General features: G+C 37.5%; 2 protein-coding genes across 3 annotated transcripts; both read left to right on the top strand.

Moving 5' to 3' along the window:
- The first annotated feature begins 44 nt into the window (after positions 1–44).
- On the top strand, positions 45–7,067 carry tapbp.1 (TAP binding protein (tapasin), tandem duplicate 1). Of its 2 annotated transcripts, none has more exons than XM_015015408.1 (8): positions 45–245; positions 1,398–1,589; positions 2,274–2,522; positions 3,455–3,814; positions 4,330–4,653; positions 6,156–6,251; positions 6,367–6,395; positions 6,500–7,067. In XM_015015408.1, the coding sequence occupies exons 1-8, from the start codon at positions 185–187 to the stop codon at positions 6,509–6,511; spliced, it is 1,323 nt and encodes a 440-aa protein (XP_014870894.1). In that variant the 5' UTR covers positions 45–184; the 3' UTR covers positions 6,512–7,067. The 2 variants fall into 2 exon arrangements, with proteins under 2 accessions (XP_014870894.1, XP_014870893.1); XM_015015407.1 differs by having other exon boundaries at positions 6,156–6,252; positions 6,362–6,395.
- A 677-nt stretch (positions 7,068–7,744) lies between these two features.
- On the top strand, positions 7,745–18,699 carry daxx (death-domain associated protein). Its single transcript, XM_015015406.1, has 11 exons — positions 7,745–8,065; positions 9,269–9,519; positions 11,325–11,768; positions 11,866–11,997; positions 12,658–12,774; positions 12,877–13,108; positions 13,929–14,077; positions 14,307–14,451; positions 15,162–15,678; positions 15,834–15,969; positions 17,884–18,699. Exons 2-11 carry the CDS (start codon positions 9,286–9,288, stop codon positions 17,941–17,943), a joined length of 2,166 nt encoding a protein of 721 aa, XP_014870892.1. The 5' UTR covers positions 7,745–8,065; positions 9,269–9,285; the 3' UTR covers positions 17,944–18,699.
- The last annotated feature ends 4,009 nt before the right edge of the window (positions 18,700–22,708 follow it).

Genomic DNA, 22,708 nt, shown 5'->3' with positions numbered 1-22,708 from the left:
AAGTATTTTTCGATAATTTCATATAATGCAGTGTTTATTTGTTGTCCCAAGCTAGCTGACGTTGTCAGCAAAGTGAAAGTAAAATGCTAGCGCTGGGTTTTCAGGGGGAAAACCAGCCATTTACTTTACTCCCTGTGTTGATTGTAAAGAAGGAAACCAGAGAGCAAAGAAAGAGGGGTCAATCATGACGGACTTTTCTACAATTTATAAACTGTCTATTATTGCCTTCATCGGCTTTATCCAAGGTAAGCCAAACAATGTATTTTCTGCTGATTTACTCTCCTAATATATTTCAGGAAACATGAAAATGTTACTGTGGATGCACTAGCTGGACATGACAAAGAAGCACATTTTCATTCAAAACCGAGCTTACTTCACTTTATTCTAAGCAAAGCAGAACAGCTCAGGTAGTTTGGATTGCAAACCGACCCAAAAGGGAAATTTCAATAAAATGACCAACGCCTTAATGTTTAATATGAGATCCATATGTTTGCCGAATTTAGCTCAAGGCTCCAAAAATTTGAATAAATCTCATATGAATGACTCTGGAGTTCTCTTTTTGCTCTAAATGTAACTAATTTGTAAAATTAAGTATTTATAAATAGAGTCTGGAGTGCAAACTTCATCGTCCATTACTGCCAAAAAATCCCTTATCTGTTCACCCAAAGCAAAAGTAATTCGAAATTATTTTGTGAATTTATTTTATATTGAACAAAAAGAACAGGATAACCTAGCTGGACTTGAAAAATGTGAAAACAAAAAGAAATCAATTTTGGCCTGGAGAGAATTATACATCTACTTTTCTTTTTGAAGGTCAGCTTTTATTGCTGGGGATAAATTCAAAGCTGACCATATCTTTCATTACAGTTTCCCCCCCAGGGACCTCCTCTAACAGTTATTAATCTCCAGTTTACCTATTTACTAGTTTTTCAATTAGCTAAGTTAGACAATGTTTCCTCCTAAATTTAAAAGCATTTTACTCTACTAAAGATTTTTACAAAAACAGTTTTCGTATTCATTTATTTATCAACCAACTAATAAGATGTAAACAAATATTTGCACTTTAAAGACCTTGATTTAATAGATATGTGTATTTTTAAAGCTAAAGCTACAACAACCTGGTTGATTAAGTTTGCGCACAACCTGAAACTAATACTTTATTGATAAATTTTTGTCTTAATTTTATTTAGACTTCTTTAGCATCTTGACTTGTCAATATTTATCTAGTCTACCTATCAGAACTTCATCAGAACTGTGAGCTGATCTAACGCACAGCCATCTTAAGCCAACATCAGATTAATTTTTCAACAAAATTAACACCCTTTGTCGCAGATCATATTAATATTTGCTGTGTCTTAACTGATAGAGTCTAATGTTGTTGAATCTGTTATCTGAAGGCTGCAGCTGCACCTGCCCAGTGATGGAGTGCTGGTTCGTTCAGGAGAAACCAGGCAGAGGAGGAGGACTGACAGGAGCCACAACGCAGGAGAAATCTCTGCTTCACATCAGGACCGACAAACAGAGTGATGTCACAGGAAGTCAGCGTGATCCGTCTGACATCGACCCCAACAGAGTTTATGTTATAACAGGTCAGTTCAACATAAATCCAAAGTTATTGGGAACAAATATCTGTTTGGTTTCATCATCTCCCTGATTATGTTTTGTGCATAAATAACAAATGTTCTGAAATTACAAAATTGCATAAACCTTAGAGAAAGTTGAATATATTTCTGGGAGATGTGCTGTTATTCTCCATGATTATAATTATTCCCGAGAGTCATTAAATGGCTACACACCATCCTGAGCATCACTGTCTGCAACATTGATTTAATATTTATTCTCCATATTTCTGCAAAAATCAGAAGTTCTACTAAATCCAAGAAGAAAACCTGATAATTACTGGAAAAGACTTGAAATGACGGTTTTAGGTTTCCTAACCAGAGCGACAATAAATGGTTTAGATGTTAGAATAGCCTAGTCAAAGCCCAGATCTAAATCCAAATGATTATATTATGGATTTATTTTGCAAAGCAAAACGTTTCTGAGGTTCTGATTACAAATTTCATTCCAAACCTTGTGTCAGTTTTGTCCCACTTTGCCATTATCCTGTACTATAAGTTACACTTATCAAAAAGGATCCTTATGAAATATTTTTGATTTATTTATTTAGTTTTTCAAAAACTAAAAAGAATATCTTCTCACTGAGATGAAACCAGAATGTTCTGAGCAGATTTCCTGTTCCTTTTCGGTAACCCTGAGCCTTTTCTCCTCAGACCCCTCTGCCAACCTCTGCCACGCCTCTCTCAACCCCCCCAGAGGCTCCATCCAGAAGCCGCAGTGTGAGATCAACCCGTTCCTGCCGCAGCCGTCCAGCCTCAACTGGGTCGCCTCCCTGACAGAGTCGGCCCTCAGCCCCGTCTACCTGCAGGCCGACTGGTTCTCATCCTCCTACCAGGGCCTGAACCAGCAGATCGGCGTCTCCACCATCTCCAGAGCTCCAACAGGAACTAAAGAACACGACGGTAACCAGTTTCCTCATCAGCAGGGACGTGTCTTTATTGTTATGGGGGAACAAACTGTAGAAGGGGGCTAACAGTAAAATGGTGATATTATCTAAATGCACTGCAGTGGGTAAAAACTTCAAAAACAAAACTATTTATTCAACCAAACAAAACACATGGATCTGTTTAGCATCTGTAAACTATTTTTTAGTCACACAGTTAGCCTGTTTAGCTTAGCGTAGCTTAACTGTATTCAATTCTATTTTTAACCCAGTTATGCTAACTCAATTCGGCTTATTTATTAACTTAAAGTGAAAATTATTGAACCATTATAGACTAAAATTAGCAAACAACTGTTTGATGAGCCCTTTTTCTCCTTTATGAAGGTTTTTGTGCAGTGATCTGAAGCTACATTTTATTATCATTATTAAACATCACATACATCAACCTGCCAGTGGGACTAGAGATGAAATCAGCCACTTGGCTATGACCTCATGTACACTGCTCAAAAAAATAAAGGGAACACTCAAATAACACATCCTAGATCTGAATGAATGAAATATTCTCATTGAATACTTTGTTCTGTACAAAGTTGAATGTGCTGACAACAAAATCACACAAAAATCATCAATGGAAATCAAATTTATTAACCAATGGAGGCCTGGATTTGGAGCCACACACAAAATTAAAGTGAAATGCTGCCTTTATTTTTTTGAGCAGTATATTTACATGTAATTGCTAATTAACATGTAATGTCCCATGTAAAATAAATTGAAACAATCAACAAAAATAATTATTGGCTGTTGTAGCAAAACAAAATGAGCATTCCTGTCATCTACTGACATTTAGTAACAATGTGATGCAAACTGAGTGGCTGTCCCCTCCTTCTGAGCCCCTCACCCTGTGGCAGCGCCCCCTGCTGTCTGATTCATCTGAGCTTCTTGTTTCCTCAGTCATCCTGAGCATCACCAGCAGAACCATGTCAGCCAAGTCCAGACTGGGAGAACCAGTCACTCTGGACTGCAGCTTCTGGGTCGACCCGTCCACTCCTCTGTCTGAATCGGGTTTTGCAGTGGAGTGGCGGTACCAGACCAGAGGGGACGGCCGGCTGGTTCTGGCTTACAACGGGAAGTTGGACCGCCTGGCAGATACTCATGAGACCGGGGCGTTTCTGGACTTTGAGGCTCTGCATGAGAGAGGAAACGCCTCCCTGGTTCTGGAGGAGGCCAAGGTCCGACACTCTGGGACCTACATCTGCACCATTTACCTGCCCTACCTGCTGGCTCAGGTGGCGATGGAGCTGGAGATCATAGGTGAGGGAAACACCTGGACAGTGAGTAGAGATTAGGACTGTTAATGCATGTAATTAGTCTGAAAAGTTTAATGAGTTAATGTTACATAATGCAGATTAATCACATTACCTATTTTGAAAAGCCATTTGAGGGTCATCTAGTTAAAAACAGCGTGTCACACGGTCCTGTACTTTGCTCAACAATGCAGAGTCACAAACATGCCACAGTGTATTAGGGCCTTTTTTAAAGAAAATTTCTGAGATTAATCTAAAATTTTCAGATGTTTTTCTTGCAAATTTTTTACTTTTCAGAATCAGAAATTTCCATGTTTTTTGACAGATAATGTAAGATTTTGTTACATTTTTTAAATCTTGCATTTTTACATTTAAGCTTTAAAAGTTAAGCATAGAGATTAGTTATGATTAATCACATTGCTAGAGTATAATGTGATTACATGTCGTAACTGATTGGTAACACTAGTGGAAATAATCTTAAAACATTTAAATAATCCCCTCTTTCCTCTCCTCTCCACCCAGAGCCTCCGTCTCTCTCCATCCATCCGTCCCCGCTGCCTCTCGCTGTTCCGGGTCAAACCCTGAACCTCCAGTGTGAAGCTTCGGGTTTCGCTCCCCTGCCTCTGGAGCTGAGCTGGGAGTTTAAAGGAGCCGATGGGAAGTCCAGATCTCTGGGATCAGGCAGGATGTCGGGACACCGGCAGGCCTGGGACGGCACCTTCAGCCAGAGCAGCCGGCTGGACCTGGACACGTCCAAACTGGACCTGGGTCGAGGCGGAGAGGTCACCTGTGTGGCGGTTCATGCAGGAGGAACTCGACGGGCCAGTGTGACCCTCAACGTTATCGGTAAGAACCTGGAGAAACACCTACATTAAAATAAAACATCTGACCAAGTATTTTTGTCCAACTTCTAGTGCAAATATCTAAGCAACCTGGAAAAAACTGACTTACAAGGAACGTTTCAGCCAGAAATAGGAGCTTGTTTTATAACAATAATTCCTTAATATTGATAAAATGCAGGAGCTTCATTAGCAGATTATTTCACTTATAACAATATTTTTCCCATGTATGTTAGTTTGTTTTATTTCAATTGTGCTAAAATATTTCCACTAGAAACTCGACCAAACGTATTTGGTAAGATTTTGAGTGTACTGAGTAATTTAATCAGATAAAAATGGTTCTTCTGCTCTTTGTTAACACTTCAGTTTGAGACTAGAATAACAATCAATGCTCTGCAGCGTATTACCTCTGTTGAAGCATCAGAGAAGCAACTGTTGCTGTTCATCAATCAGGGAAGGTTTATAAAAAACATATTCCTAAATGAAGTAGATATTCATATGAATTCAGCCATAGTTGCAACACTCAATCAGCTAGAGTTACAATGTTCAGTTTTAATGGTCATTACAAAACAATTAGAAAAAAGCTGAGCAATTATGGAGGGTTTGGAAGGATTGGAGGAGAAAGTTCCTCTTTAAAAACAATTTGGCCGCACAACTTAGCAGCGCTGCATCTGACTGAACCAAAACATTTCTACATCAGCGTCCTTTAGACAGAAAGGACATGGAGATATTTAACAAAAGAACAGAGAATATCAGCACTAATATCTCATATCAGGGGTTATGATCAGAGCTCGTTCAGCAACAGATCTGGTGAAGCTGAAGATTGGGTCAAACTGAGCCATCAGATGGACAAAAATCCAAAAAAACAGGAGCAAATCTGCAAAAAAACAGCTAAAAATGAAAAGAACCAATGTGTCTAGTCAAAGCCCAGATCTCAGTTTTATTTAAATGTTGTGTTGGGGCCTTAAGAGAGTCGTTCAAAATTATGGCTGTACATATCATGAACTAAAAACATATTTTAAAGAAAAAAGGCTGAAAATCTCTTTAGAAACTGACAAACTATTCAGAGTTAATGTTGCTAAAGGCGATTCTACAAGCTAATATCTCGTGGCTTACACACAGTTTTTCTGTTTGGCTTCATAATATGTGAGGTCTGCTGTTTGTTTTTGAGAACAGAGAACATTTTAGAAAATATTACTGCTAACTACTAACATCCACTAACATTTAGACAATTCTCTGAGTAAATTAAACTGTTTAAAAATGTAATTAACATGATAAGATAATTTATTCGTCTCCCGTAGCAGAAGACTAGGAAGCAGGAAGCAGGGGCAGGGCTGCAGTACAACAATTAGAACAATACTTAAAAAAAAAACAATAACAATAAATACATAAAAGTAACATCAATACAAAAGCATGAGGAGCCCCTCTTCCTGGCACAGCGGAGCTCTGCCATCTTGCAGATAAGAAAATCAGTTTGGATTTAAATAAATGTGTTTTTATTCTTCTCAGGGTTCAGCAGCCCCTCCATCGAAGACTCCATGGCGATGGTCGGCGTGGCGCTGGTTCTCTACGGACTCATCAAGTTTGTGTCATGGAGTTTTACTGGTAGGAAAACAGTTTTCTGCTATTTGAATAAAATAAAAAGCAGATTTACTTTTTATTTGTTCTTAATTCAAAGTTTCAGAATTTTTTGGTGATTTTAATATTTTTCTGCTTTTAGGGTCAAATAAAGCTGATGGAGAAGAAAAGGTAATAAAATTTAGAACATGTTTTTATAAAATGTGTATTTGTCCATATGCCTGAGCAGGTTTTTATGAAACATGGTGTGACCATGTTTTTTCTTCTCCTTACAGAAAGAAAAGTAAAGATGACTGAAGTCGACTGATTGGAAATTTGTTGGACTGGTGAAACTTTTCATACCTTCGTTGGGATTTTAGCAGCAGCTCCACGTCTTCATGCAGATTCTCTTTCATTTTTCACATCCTGCAGCCTGGTGTTTCATCTGTGCAGAATTTAATGCTTGTATATTTCTAATGTTTTGTGGTATGAATTTCCTGTTTGGGGGAAAATGAGGAAATTCATCATATTTGGACATTTGTACTGAAATGTATATATTTGGCAAAATTGCTTCTTTGTTTTTTGAGTTTGTTACAAACACTGGAAATTGGCCACAAAGGAAAATATAATTTAGGTTGATGGTTTCAAGCTTTATTTAGTGAATTTAAGGTCACCCACTGAAGGTTAGCTTCAGTTTATAACATGATGTTGAATTTATTGGTCCTTGCTGACGCTCCGACCGGCTGATCTGATTGAAGAAATATGAAGAATACTGTACAAGCAGAGTTCATCAATTTAATTCAGGGAAACTTTTGCTGTTTTTGAATTCTGCATTTTCTCTGAAATAAAAGTTTTTTGAAACAACCACTTGTCTAATTTCCAGTCTTTCCTGGTTGAGCCTTTAAATATTAAATGCAGAAAAGTGTATGATAATGTTGCTGTCATGAATTTGCAACATTTCATTTAAGACACAATGACAATCATGTTTTAAACAAGGACAAAAATTTCAAAAATAAAATGAAAAACTTTTCATTCTGTAAATAATGAGGTATAGAGGTACATTACAAGTCCATCATTCTACATAGAACAAGTATGGTAAAATGGGAAACATTTAAGACACCAATGTTCAGATGAAATAAAAATCTAAAACTTCTATCTCAAAGTGACTAGAAGTGACTCATTTGACTTTCAATCAGAACAGAAAAATCCTTTAAGATGATATAAAACATCAAAAACAAAAAAGTAAACCAATCTGCTATTCTATCTGATATCCTCTGATCAAGAATAACGTGTGAAGTTTTTTTTAAAACTTCACTCTTAGATGCAACGCTAAACTGACTATTTTTGGTTCTGAATTAAAACTTTACTTAGCCGAAATATAGAATATTTACATTTACCAGCTGCTTGCTGTTCCCGGCATTCTCCAGCAGGTGTCAGTAAAGCACGTTTACAGCGAAATGGTACCCCAAATAGAACTCTCAGAATAACAGCCCCTATTCATCCGTCCAATAACGGGCCATTTTACTCATTGTGTTTGATGTATCCACCAATCAGAGCCTTGGATGTTTGCCGTAGTTTAGCGGGTCTCGACTTGACAACATAGCCAAGTTTACAAGCAGTGTGTGTAAATGTAGCAATTCTGATGGGATTTAAATATTATATTGTGTATTTATTTTATTAGTTAACTCTACAATACACAAATATCAACACGGTTTTTGTAGTTTAGTACCGCCTCTCCGCCAGAGTATGTTAAAATGCTAACTAGCTGGTAATGCTAATATGAGCTAACTAGGAGCTTTTTATTCTATGCTGGGAAGCGGTTTCTGCCTTTATTGTCATCTCAAACAGCTCCCAAATAACAGGTGAGTACATTATAATGTGTCCTAAACGAGCTTTATCAGCGGTACATTTTGTCTAGGTAATGGTTGTCTTTAAGTCTTCCACCAGTTTCACTTTTTAGTAAAGTTTCTGTTTCTTATTCTTCAACTGTATCTATCTGTTTAATGTAACTGTCTCTGGGGTTCTTATTATTATTGACCTCACTGTCGTTCTGACAGAAATGTTTAATTAGTTATGGCTCCCAGAGTAAACATCTTATAAGCCTTTTTAAATCTCCATAACCACATTCACTCTTGACTCCATAAAAAACAAGCAAAAATGTTCTGCAGCATATTGAGTTTGCACACTGTTGAAACTGAGTAATTAACTGCATAGAGATTCACACAAATTGTTTTACGCCAATCTACTATGTTTACTCTTTAACTTTCTGTACTTATTTGAGCTAAGATGAGGTGTATATTTTAAATTAATTTTGCTGCTCTTTTGAAAGAATAAATATTTTAGGAGATGCGCCAACCAGGCTGCAGGTTCCTTCATAGAGTTGGTAGTTTGAATCCAGTCGGAAATAAGGAATTACAAAGTATACAGATTTATTGTGTCTGGTGTTTTAAGAAATTCAGTAACAAAATCACATTTTATTTTTGTTTTAAGAGCTTAAATGCTGGGGATTATGCCTCTCAATCTGCACTGAAAACTAAAAAAATATGGCACAAAATTTAGATTTGTTTCATAAAACTCTTAGATGATGCTTTATAATGTTTAACAAATTATCTGTCATAAATTATCTGCCTTTGTATGGTCAGTTTAGATGTTATTTAAATGATCTATAACAGCTATGCAAGTCAGTTAAAGGCTATTATACAATAAAGCAACACAGAATAGTCTGCCTTTAAACTATGAAACTTTTAAGATTTTATGGGGGGGGTTCTCTCGAGTTATTTAGTAATGTGAGTTTTTAAAGGTTTTGTTTAATAATTGACAATACAAACTCTATTGACAGTCTGTTTTGTTCATTACTCACAATCTAAAATAATTACACTCTAGGATGGACAAACTGTACCATCATTAGTGTTGTTTCCTAAATAAGGAGGTTCAGAGATGTATGCCAACCATCTCAGAATGTTATTGTCAGCCTGTTATTGAATTCAATAATATGATGCTTGCTTGGCGTCTTGCATTTTACTGTTGTTGATAATTTTCTCCCTTCTTTCATTTTCTGGATGCAGAACCATTCAGTACTTCCATGGCGGTGGCTCCCGCCTCGATGGCCGATAAGATTATAGTTCTTGATGATGAAGATGATGATAATGACGTAGAGCAGCGACCTCAACCTTCATCATCTGAGCATCGGGCCAGAAATGTGTCACCACCTAAAAATCAGCATCTGGTACAGACCCACATCACACAGTCTCCTTTCAGCTCAGCGAAGAAGATTGCAAAAGCTCTGCAGGTCGAGAACCAGAAGCTGTTCGACGAGGTGAGAAAACGTTAAAATACTTTAGTTTTTATTCGCCATGGAGGTTTAATTAAAAGCTTTTATTGTTACTGTACAGGTGCATGACGAAAGTAGAACAGCTACCACTGAACAATGCTTGTAAATATTAAAAAAATAACAACAGAATTCATTAGAGGAAGGTGTTTATATTATGTGGTCAAGTTTTTAGTAAGAGGTTCTGGTGGGTCAGCAGTTTAGAGGAAAAAACTTCAAGCTGTTTGTTTTTCTAACCGACTCTTTAATAAAACATTGCTGTGTAACATGTTAATATACAAATATGTGTGTAAAAAGTTTCATTGTTTTTAAAGCTGTTTCTCCAAGGATGTGTGCAGGCTAGTTAGAGATGCTTTTCACTGTGAATGCAAACAAAAACTGACTTCATCTCCTCTCATCTGTCTGGTTGGACTTCCTGTGAACTAAACAGTCTTTTCCATATTTGGCCTGTAGGATATTTGGACAACATCCAGTATGCAAAGATGTTGCAGTGATAATTTATTTGTGATTAACAGAATTCAGCTTTAAGTTAATTCCAAACAAACTAATTATTTTCATCTCAACGACATGACTAAAAAAGCTGCTTCCTGCTACATCTGATGTTTTAGAAAAGAAACACATGACTTGTAGTTTCTTTAATGACTTCACCAGAACGTCTTGATGACAATTTCTGCTGCATTAAACAAAAAGAATCACCAATAATATTACTGGAGAACAAAAATGTATCTAGAATCAGTTATTGTAGTCTGGGTAGTTCTCTGTTATGTTATTTATGAACTTGGCCAATATTGTGCAGCTCTATTTTATAGGTATCTGTTTGCATAATTTCCATCTATTTGTCATTCTAATTTATTAAAATGCATCTCTGTCAGGAAAAGCTTTGTTCTGATCAGGATGTTACCAGAGTCCTTAAACACAAGAGGAAATCTATTTTAAAACCCCAAACTTTTTAAACAGCTGTGCTCCATTTTACATCATTTAGTTTTGATTTTAGTGATTTTAGTGTTTGCTTTTTGTTTTTCAATCATATGTTTTAGTCATTAATGAATCATCATCTTGTATTCATCGGAAACACTTGAGTCACATATTTTGTTTTTAAATAGTTCTGTAAATTAAATGACTTGATTATTAAATCCCCACATGAATAACCTTTAACCTCTAAGATCAGGTTGTTTTGTTTTATGATAAAAAATCAGTTTCTGCTTCAGACGTCTCTGCAGAGGTGAATAATTAGTAACTCTGTCTCTGATTGGCAGATTTAAATTAGGACTTTTAAACTGTTCAGATGATGCACTGTGTGTTATTCCAAATATTTTTATTACATTGTTGTCTAGTTATTTTATTTTATTTTTTCATGAATTTGTTGAAAATCTTAGTTTCCTTTTGCTGTTTGAAATGATTTTGGCCACATGAGTCAAATTCAAGGCTCATGGGCCGAATCCGGCCCACCGCAGCTATTTATGTGGCCATTACTTCTAGAAATGTAAGATAACAGTTGGGTTCTTAGGTATTATTTATCAGTCAGATCAAATCAGTTTTTACTTGAACAGTGCCAGATTACATTAATGTAAAAAGATGTTAAATATTATTCAGTTTAAGAAATACTAGTTGAATACAGAGAATACTAAGATATTTCAACTGGTTTAATAATTTTATTAATATTTTATCCCACCACAGTCCCTCTAAGGAAATTCATGATCTTGCAGAGGACCAAAGTGAAAATGAGTTTGAATTTATTGAATTTTAAAAAACTGTTTGAAGTTCTCCTGTTCTTTTCTTCCTGTTTGCTCCAGTTTGTGCAGCACTGCACTCCTCACACCAACGACTGCCCAGAGGTCCTGACCTTCCTCCAAACCAAACACAGCAAGGCCTGTCCGGACTACCTCTGCTCCGTGGAGTTCAGGAACGCTCTGGGTCAGTGTCTGACTCAAGCTCAGGGCAACGTCGGCAAGACATTCGTCTACATTAACGAACTGTGCACCGTGCTGAAGCAGCACTCCGTGAAGAAGAGGCAGACCCTCAGCAAGGCGGAGCCCTCTGCTTCTGAATCAGGAAGTCATCTGTCTACCTCCGCATCGCTCAAAAACAAAGATAAGAGGAAAAGCAGGACGGGGGAGGAGGAAGATGGGGTTCAGTCAGACGAAGAGGAGCAGCCTTCCACCTCAGGAGTGCCGGGAGAAACCGGAGAGGAAAAGCCAGAAGCTGACAGGAAAGCCAGGAGGGCGCTAAGGAAACAGGTCAGATCTGCTCCTAAACACGGCTGCATGAAGTAACTTTTTATTTCAGAAAAGTGAATAAAAAGAACGATTGTTTTTGTGTGTGTCTGAATTTCAGATTGCGTACCTGGAGAACCTGCTGAAGCTCTACAACGATGAGATCTACCGGCTGCAGCAGGCGGAGCTCAGCTTAGACGACATGGAGGCGGAGGACTCCACCTACATCCAGGAGCACAAACTCAAACGGAAGGTCTGCAGACATTTAACAGATTCACTCACAGATTCAGGCTGCAGTCACAGCAGGTCCTGATGCTCAGTTCCAATGTTTCACTAAAGTCAGACTTTTTGTATGGTCGTTCATACTGCTAATTAAATCCGACCACAATCTGGCTTCTGTGTGAACGGTTTCAAAGCGACCCGCAGGAGCAGAAGAAAATGTTTACATCACACCAGGACATTGTTTATGGAAGCAATAGTGTTTGGAGAACAGTACAACAGATCATAACACAAGATCATAGCAAGACGAGGGAATCTAATAAACAAGAAGCCCAACTAAAGCAGCAGCTTTTTGTGGAGCATTGACTGTAACTTCTACAGGAAATCTGTTGAATGTGCAGTCAGAACCAGGAGTGGTCTGATGGTAAAACAAACTTCTTTCATAAGTTTGTAATCATTGTTTCTGTCCAGATTGTCTGGATTCTTCTGGTGCAGAAGTTTGTCTCACATCAGTGACATAAAAACAATCAGAAGTGGATTTTTCTGTGGGGCTTGAAAAGTTTATAACTGGGCCGGTCAGGCTGCCATGACAAGTGGGATGTTGGTCACATCTGGGTCAGAACAGTGGGTTTGGTTTGTCTGAACCTTAAGAGGTGTTTTAAATCATGTTACTACATCGTTTCTTCTTCTGCAGATGATGAAGATTTATGAAAAACTGTGTGAACTGAAAGGCTGCAGCTCGCTAACAGGCCGAGTGATTGAACAGAGGATCAGATACGCCGGAACCCGCTACCCCGAAATCAACAAGAGGGTGAGCTGATTGAAATCATTTCATCCAGAAGAAATCCTACTGACTGATAACCTGGATTATAATCCCAGTTCCGTTAGTAACGGTCCGGTTTGTGCTGCACAGATTGAGCGCTTCATCAACAGCCCAGGGACCCACAACAGCCCTCCAAATTACTCAGACATCCTGCATCAGGTGGTGCGAGCAAACAAGCGCCACGGCCTTTGTTTGACCGCGGAGCAGCGGGAAGAGGTCGCCCGCGAGGCGTTCACGGAGACGGGGAAACGCGTGCAGGAGCGGCGCCACCTGGACCTGGTCTACAACTTCGGCTCGCGCCTCACAGACACCTACAAGCCTGGTGAGACCCGGAGTTAATCCTGATGTCTGGTAGAGCAGAAGAAGAAGAAGAAGCAGCAGCGTTGGTGTTTCGTTTTTCATATCAGCACAACGGAGAGAAACTGAGTTTAAATCACGATTTCCATGAAGAAATGAGTCACAGTTATGGCCAGAAATGTCTTTATTAGCAACATTAGCTGTTTAAGAATTAGGGTTGTGTTATTACTACGATGTCAGAGCAAACTATTTGTGCGAGGAATCACTTGGAATATTTATGTCCATGATAAAAAGATCTGATGTAATTATTAACCCTTACAGCAGGAGTTCACTGGATCATTTCCACCAGCAAATAATAAAGTCCCAATAAAAGGAAAAGTTTTTCTCTGTTTTGATTCAAAGCTAATTAATCCATCAAAGATTAAATTTTTCTTATATCTTCAGACGATTTTCTACTTATTCCATTTATATATATTTTGGTCAAATGCATTTTCTGCAGGGGAATTTGAATCTTTATCTGACTTCCTCAACCAAAATGACTCTGTTCCCTTGTGTTGCAACAAGGGAACAGAGTGACAGCAGTAAAAGTCATGCTGACACTTTTTACGTTCATGATGCTCTTGAACTGATTGCACAATATATGAAGTCCAGTGTCTTTATGTGCAAAACGAAAAATGACCACTGGATGCAGCTACGGCTCATCCAGCTACCAGCATGATGCAGCTGAATGCAGCTTCCTCAAATGAAAGCATTTGAAAAACATTTGTATTATTGTTGCTGTTTTTCTTTTTTTTAAAGTCCTTTTCCTTTCACCCTCTTTTTATTTCCTCTTTTCCCTTCCGTAGCGACTGACCCGGCTCTGATGGACTCGACTCTGTTGAAGAAGCTGCGCTCCAACAGGATCGTTGCTTTATCCCGTCTGGAGGAAGTCATCGATAAATACGCCGTGCAACAGGATACGGAGGATAAGGAGAAGCTCAGGATGGACAAGGAGGTGAAGGAGGAAACATGAACATTTCCAAATTAGTTTTTAACTTTTTAATTGGCGCAAGCGTCATGAAGTTTGAATTTATGGCAAAGCTGCTGTAATAACTCTAAAATGAAGAGTAGTGTTTGTTTTTTCTGATAATAGATTAGATGATGTCACATAAAGATAGAAAAATATGAACAAGTTCAAAAACAAATTTAAATCCAGCAGATAACTGAATCTGCTCTATTTCCAGAATGAAAAAGTAGGAGAGAAATCAAAGACCAAGCAGGTAAACGGCATGGCTCAGGATGAGGAGGATGAAGAGGAGGATGAGGATGAATCGTCAGACCCGGACATAGAGGACGAGATCGAGGCCAGCACTCAGCAGCACGGAGCAGGTCAGAGTCCAGACTTTATTCTGAGTTTTAGATTAGAGAAATGACCTGATGCACGTTTTCCTGCATGAAGAGACAATAAGACATATTCAGTATCAGTAAATGCATAAACATGCATGATGTCATGGGAAATTTCACTTTTTAATTCATTCTTTTCAAAGCATCATTTTGAGTTAAGATGAATCATTTTGCACTGAATCAAACTTTGGCATCATGAAATATTGATTTGATCATTTAAACCTCTGTAACCATCCAGTCCACAGGTTGTTCTCATCCTGCAGGAATCTGCATGAAGGCTCTGGATGGTTATTAATTCTGTCAACTTTAGGAACAAAACTGATTCATATTTTCACAGTGAGGTTCTGTCTTTGTTTTCTTTTTCAGTTTTTCAGTTTTTCTCTAAGCTACCCATTAAACGGCAGCATTGCTGTTACACTTCCACATTTTTTATTGTAACAAGTAGAAAGGAGGATTTTTGCTATTTTAGTGGGTTTCTAAAACATGAGATCATAGATCCATGTAGAAGATGAATATCTTGTTCAGTAAATCTTTTTAACTGGCAGCATATCAGCAGAACTCTGAACTAGATGTCTATCTGTTTGCAGCCACTGGATTAAGAACAGTTCATTCTGAAAGGAGTTCGAAATGCGCTTTTATCTCAGAATGATTCAGTGAGGTTCCCTTTAATCACTTTAAAACACTTCTCTCTGTAGAGGATGATGATGATAATGAGGAAGACAACGATAACGAGGCAGACGAAGCCGTCGACGACGCCGACAACAAGGAGGATCAAACTTTGGATGAGACAGGAAGCACAAAGGATGAAGACGACTCGACGTCCGATGAAACTCAGATCTCCCCGATGTCGGACATCCGGTCGCCTAGAGACAGCCCCAGCCAATCAGAGTCCATGCAGACCGACGAACAGCAGCCGTCAACCAATGGGAGCCCAGCGGCTCTGCAGCAGTCTGAGGACTCGTCCAATCAGGCGACAGGTGTTCCTGTAACAGACGACCCCACAGCTCTCCCATCATCCCCTGCAGCAGCAGTAACCAATGGGAATCCTTCGCCGGAACAAAACACCGTCACAGTGGAACAAAGCGACACGCAGACGACCAACGGCACGTCTCCGGTTCCCAGCCCGAGAACCACGAGGAGCCAGAAGAGGAAGAGGGAGGAAATGATGTCATCAAACTCCAGAAGCACAAAGCAGAAGATGAGTTATGACAGGTAGGACGAAGGATGAAGATGGACCAGAAGTATTTAAATCTTAGGAAACATTCAGAATAAACTGTCAGGAAAATGTTCCATAATTTGAGCAACACTTTGTTTTATTTTGATTCACTTCTGATTCTCTACGTTTTGTTCTTCATCCTCCTCCTCAGCGATGCAGACATCCCTCTGGACATGGGCGTCATTTGCTGCGGTTCTCCACAGAAGGAGGAATCGTCTGCACTCGACACTCCCACCAAGAACCCGACCGTCAGCGTTCAGTTGACGCCGCCGCCCAAGAAGAACAAGGTGCAGAAACAGCCGATAAAACGAAAACACAGGAAAATAAAGGAACAAAGACTCGGATACAACCTGGTCAATGCAGAAATCAAGATTATTTTACACAGTAACTCACTGAGTCGGGAGATCAGTTTGATTTATTACTTTTAATAAAGTATATTTGTTAAGAAAACCTGTCAAAATAATTGTATAAATCATATTATTAGTGGTTTTGATTTGAGCTGAAATCAGAGGAACAAGGCGTGGAAACTGGACTAAACAGGAAAAGTCACGCCGCCAGTTTCACAGTATTTAAAACAAAAACTGATCAGTAATTATTGATATCGACTGATATAAAATGTTTACATGGTGATACGTTTATCAGCCGAATCGTCCAGCTCTAGTCTGGACCGTTTGGAGGAGGTCGTCTCCTTCTGGTACCAGTTAAACTCTAGAGCGTTTTGTTTAGTGATCGGACCTCAATCCGACTCAGGTGTTTCCTTCCAGCTTGAGTCAAATGCCTTTCTGTAGCCGGTTGCATTATGGGATGCAGTAGAGTAAGCAAAGGCTGGACGTCTTTTTCTTAAAGCTCCATGATCCTTTAAGACATATTTTTAAAATCCTCTCAGTGCCTGAAATAGTAACAGGATTAAATTCTCTGTGTTTTATTAGCTTATATCACAGCATCTGTGTTTATATTTACATCTGGTTCTTCTGGACCAGTAAACGGTCCAGATCGGTTCTGGTTCACTTGGAGTTTTCTCTGTGTGAAAAGAAGCAGAACCACCAGAGAAACTGTAGATGTGAAAACTGTCCCAGACTCAGTCTGCAGAACCAGCCTGCATGTTTGGTTCTGCTGATAAAAGAGAAACTATCATCTCTGAGTCCAGAACCTCCCAGAATCATCTTATCGACCCAGACTGTTTGTGTTGCTGCTGATAAACAGCTGCTGATTCTGCAGAGTCATTGAAGGAGGCAATAAATGCCAAATTACCCCGTTATTTACCCCAGATAACGGCTAACAATCTCTAGACGGGGATCAGACAGAGCTGCATCGTTTTCTGTTTGCCACATTTCACTGACACATGCTGGAGTTTCTCAGATTAAAACATTCAGTCAAATCATATTTATCAAATTATTTTATCTCCATTTCTGCTCTAATTCTTTATTTGACCCAATTTACATAAATTTGCTCCCGTTCTTAATTGTTTTTGTCTCTCATGTTATAAGAGAGAGAACAGCAAATATTTTCAATAGAAAGCAGCTGATGACTGTATTTTACTTGAAGGTTTATAGATTCCTGCTTTTATTTAAAATTCCTAGAAATGAGGGTTGTAGCTTTGATTTTATAGATTCATGTCTTAGTGCAGGGGTGGCCAAGTCCAGTCCTCGAGAGCCACCATCCTGCAAGTTTTAGAAGTATCCTTACTCCAACAGACCAGGATCAGCTCTACAGAGGCCTGATAACGAGCCATTCATTTGATTCAGGTGTGTTGAAGCAGGGATGCATCTGAAACTTGCAGGATGGTGGCTCTCGAGGACTGGACTTGGCCACCCCTGTCTTAGTGTTTCAGTTTTTACAATTTAAAGTGACCAGAAAGAGACACAATTAGAGAAATATCGAATAATCAGTTTGTAAACCTGCAGTCTGGGATCAAATGGTTAGGAGCTGGAAAAACCCACTTTTTTCTAGGTCAGTAAACACCTCACAGCTCTAACAGTAACAGTGAGATTTGAAATGAAATCAGAGAAAGAACGAAGGAACAAATCTGGTTTTTCTTTCATCTAGAAAGTAAACTATATTTTCAGCAGAGGAAAGACAGCTGTTCATGTTCAACAGGAAGTGGAAATAATTACAGGTTTTATATTTAAAAACGTTTTCAGCTTGTAAGCTTTTTAATCTGTTTATTATAAATCTTTTTCTCTGGCTGCGTCTGTTTTCAGGTTAACGTGGCGACTCAGTGCGACCCAGATGAGATCATCGTCCTGTCGGACTCGGACTGAAAACAGGAACACGTTGATTTTCCAACGGCTCTCCTGAAAATGGGATGACCTCTGCTGACCCCGGAGAACTGGAACTAGATGATGATCAGGGTGCAGTTTCTGTTTTCTGCTAGCAGGGGGCGCTCTCTGATTGGTTTTCACTGCAGACCTTCAGATGACACTTTGGTGGAGAAGAGGATTTTCAGTTTCTGCAGATAGGAACTCTTCATCTGATGGTGATGAAGAGGAGGAGGATGAGGATGTGAGCTGAACGTCGGACATGTTGAGTTTTCCTCCTGGAAGGAGCTCAGTTCACAGAGCAGCTCGTCTGTTTACATTTTCTACATCAACTCTAATTTTCCTCCGCAGACAGCAGAGGGTTTGGGTTTGTATAAAACGGATTTCTGATATTAATCTTCCTGGTTTCCTGTTTGTGCTGCTGGAGGCGACAAACTGCGAGGTGATTGGTCAGATGTTTGACACAGCAGCAGAAATACGTTAGTCTCATTTTTTCCTTTTCCATAAAAGCAGATTTTACCACATAAACAGCTTCCAGAAAGCTCACATTAAAACACCAAAACAATCAAATTTCAACCTTTTTCATCAAATATTTAATTTACATTTTTAAATTGCTGTAGATTTCAGACTTTGTTCTCCCTCTATTGGTTCTTCTTTAAAAACACGTAAAATCACATAAAAAAAAATCAGGTTTAACTATGTAACAGAGTCTGTGGAAGCATCTGATTGTTTAATAAAAATTATATTTACTAACAGGAAGGAATATTCTCAATTTGTTTCAGCTTCTCTTTATGTCTTGCCTGCGATGGTCTATCAGGGCCCAGCAGATTGAAAAAGGAGTACAATTTTGCCAACAAAATCAGAAAATTTGAGATCAATCTCAGACATTTCCTCAGAAAAACAGAGACATTTCTGAGTTTGAAAAGTTGAAAATTTTCCAGAAAAAATCTGGAATCTTGAGATGAATCTCTAATTTCTAGAAAAAAACTTGAAAATGAACTTTTGGAGTTTCAAAAGTCAAAAATCTTGGATGTGGGATGTTTTTTGTTTTCTAGAAAATTTCTGAGATTCATCTAAACATTTCTGACTTTTTCAAGCAAATTTTTGACAGAAATATTCTAGAAATAAACTTGAAAATGTCTGGGATTAATCTCAGATTAATATAATTTTTGTTTTCTTGGAAATTTTTAACCTTTCAGGCTCAGACATTTCCATATTTTATTCAAGAAAATTTCTGGGTAAAATCTAAAAATTTCTCAATTCTTTTCTGGGAAATGTAGACTTTTGTTTCCATCATCAATCTCTCTAATACACCGTGGTACTTGTGGTACTTCTCCCTTCTGCCCCCGATACTCAGAGCATTAAAGTAGCCAACACTGCCACCTGCTGACGGATGTTTGCAGCTGAATGTTTTCACACCAAATGTAAGAAAATAGTTATTCCTGGATGCTTTGCAAAAAATATTCCTTAAAATCTGAATAACAGATGGAAAGTAATTTACATTTTATGTTGATCCCTCATGATCATTTATCTCTATGCAAATTAGAAATTAGACATTAAATCTCCAGAGGATCCGTTTCTTTTTTAGGGGGTTAAAATAAAAAACTTCTTCCTTAATAAAAATTGCATAATTTTTTTGTCCAGTTCAAACAGAGAAACAGCTTGAAAACATTCATTTGCTGAAGGAAGGCAGCAGAAATCACATTTTAGATTTCATAAATGATGGTTTATTTATCTAAATGAAGCTTAAATGATTATTAAAACTCGGTTAAAGATCTCAGATGGTATAAAAATATTGATCAATTCCTGTTATTTTTACCAAACGTTAAACATTTCTTCCCTATCATCAGAAATCCCTTTATTGTTTATATTTCAGGGTTTTTATTCTATCCTGCTGAAAGAGCTGAACTTTCTGGTTTATGTGTTTTGTTTTGTTTTATCCCTGGAATATTTTTGAAACATATTTTTGCACTTTTCATTTTCAGAACCTGATGAATAAAGTGTAATTTACGGATCTGCTGTTGTGCGTCTGCTGGTGGGTTTGAATGTCTTCAGGGTTTTTATCCCAGTAATTCTTGTTTTTTTTTTCTTTATTGATTAGATTTTACCTTCCAGGTGAATTTCTCTTGTTGGGGGTAAAAGCTCTTCTCAGTGTGTCAGGATGAAGATGTGAACCGTAGTGTTTCTGCAGACTCTCCATCTGTCCAGGGGAATTTTCTTTCATTCACTGTGAAATATTTTCCTTTTTTTACTTTGCTATGAAGATAAATAATAAAAATTGCTATAAAACACTTTCTGTGTCTTTCATTCTTAAATAATGGGAGTTAGATTTTATAAATCAATGGAGGTGTTTGAAGATAATTTACAAACTGATTAGTGATGGAGCATCTTAAATAATGAAATGTAAATTTTCACCCCTGTGGTGGATTTCTGCTGTTTTTCGTCCCATTTCAATGTTTCTACTCTTAAAACTAAAGATTATATCGGACTACACAATCGGAGTAAAAAATAGTTTAATGATTTATCTTTCCAGAACAACCTGGCACTGTGTGAAAACTGGTGGCAGTGCAGCAACAACTGACATCATGCATTTCTGATAACCGGTAATGAGTTTTTTATTTATTCAAATTGAAAAATACTTTATTAATCCAAACAGGAAATTAAATGTTATAATTTGTATTAATTTAAAATATGTCTCTGGAGGAATTTTAACCTGCTCTGCTTTGAAGAATTGCTTTAATTCACTAATATTTTAGAACACAGAAATGTTCAGTCTAACAGAAAATTTCAATTAGACTCTAAAACCTTCATTTTGGATATTTTCAGCCGTTCAGAGATGAACTTTGGGTGATTATTTAGCACCGTAACCCAAATGGGCTTCATGATTTTTGGATTTGTTCCTGTAGGATTTTCTGTTAAAAAGCAGATTTTACCAGGTCTAAAAGGAAAACCGATTAAATCAATCCAGACCAAAGATCATTTTTTAAAATAATTTATTAGTCCATAATATCAGTACATGGAGAGGTTAATATTGATGCACTGGAATATTTTACATGATTAGTTCCACTCTGTGATTTTCTGTACAACAATCAGCTGGTCAAATGAAGGAATTCATTTACAAAAACGTGAAATGATTTATTATGATTTTAAGTGGCAGATTTTAGCTTTATGAAGTGAGCGCTCTGTCTGCAGGAGAACATCTTTGAAACAACAAGCTGCACAAATATTCTCAGATTGTTCCTTTAACCTTAAACTGATCAAATTATCTTTGGTTCAGGGTGTTTTCTTATCTTTATGATTTTAAATAAGTATTTTTGTTACTGCATTTAAAACACTCCATGTGTTGTACAGATATCAGTCTTTACTTTGACTAATCCGACTTCACTTCTCACCCAAATATACAAATTATGTTGTGCTTGCATCATGACTCACATTAATCTCTTTATGCAAATGTTAACAGTGTTGGTGCAACATGACAGGTTCACTGCACTCATCAGAAACATTTCAGACATTCAGTTTCCTCTCTGATGAACACCAGAGGACCAGATCTCACCAGTCAACCATCAGCTGTTTCACTGAGGCTCAGACCAAAACCTGTAAACCAAACTAAACCTTCACAGAAGGCAAACCACAAACTTACAGCATCTTCAAAGTCTTCAGAGGTCATTTATAAAATAAAAATAATATTTCATCCACACCATGAAATAGGTTTCTGCTTATCACATATTGAAAAGTTGATGTTCACATTTCTATTTCCAGGTAGTAACAGTACCAGCGACGGCCACAAGGGGCAGACTGCAGCGAAGAAAAATATTAAACACAAAGAGGAAAAACTGCTTTTTAAATATGCGTTTAGTGTTAATATGTGTGATATGTGCTAATATATTAGCGTGTTTCTGTCTTCATATGTAGCGGATTCCTCCAACTGAGAGAATCTGTCTGAATATAACTAAACAGCGCCCTCTGGTGGAGAACTCATGGCTCTACAAGTACAAAACAAAATCTGGTGAAGATTCATTCCTGTTGACGTGGTTAGCATGCTAATTATTAAAATATGATAGTGCTTAAATTATGCACTTGAATGTATCTTATTCAATGTATGAATAAAATTAATGTAACGGTGTCTTGATTAATTAAAGATAATTAAAAACTGATTTTGTAATGGAAACAGATACAGAAAACTCACAATAACTATAGTAATGCCGGATGTCACCAAACATATTATTATACTTTAACACAGTTTCCTTAAATATGCAGCACAGAGGTGGTAAACTTACCAGAACGGAGCTGGTGAAACGATAAGGTCACATTTTAATCAGATTAGTAAATATGCGTTTAAAAAAAAACAGATTTGTTTTTATCTTTGTATCTAAACACACGAGATAAAGATATTTTGAAACATTCCCTAAGAGCTGACACATTTTGTTCTTTAATTAAATCGTTTAAATTTTAAGATTAATGATACTTAAGTGACCTTTTAGACTTCAAATATATTATTACATTATTTCTTCATACCAGAATCAGTACTTGAACACAAAATGAACCAAATCACAGCTTTTTCCATCAAAATGCACTTAGATAAACAGATATTCAGTCATTATGTCTGAAACAACAATAAAACACAAAAGAATTTATAACATCTGGTTTATATTATAAATATGTATATTATGTATTTGAAACAAGGTACAAGAATCTACTTAGATTATCTCTAATTAGGCCAAATATTGAAACAAATATAAATACTGTAGGCTGTTTTGTAATTGTAATC

Source organism: Poecilia latipinna, unplaced genomic scaffold (genome assembly GCF_001443285.1).
Source record: "Poecilia latipinna isolate Pla-1442-1.1 unplaced genomic scaffold, P_latipinna-1.0 Scaffold1908, whole genome shotgun sequence".
Classification (NCBI taxonomy): Eukaryota; Metazoa; Chordata; class Actinopteri; order Cyprinodontiformes; family Poeciliidae; genus Poecilia; species Poecilia latipinna.
This window is presented reverse-complemented; position numbering and strand designations above follow the sequence as displayed.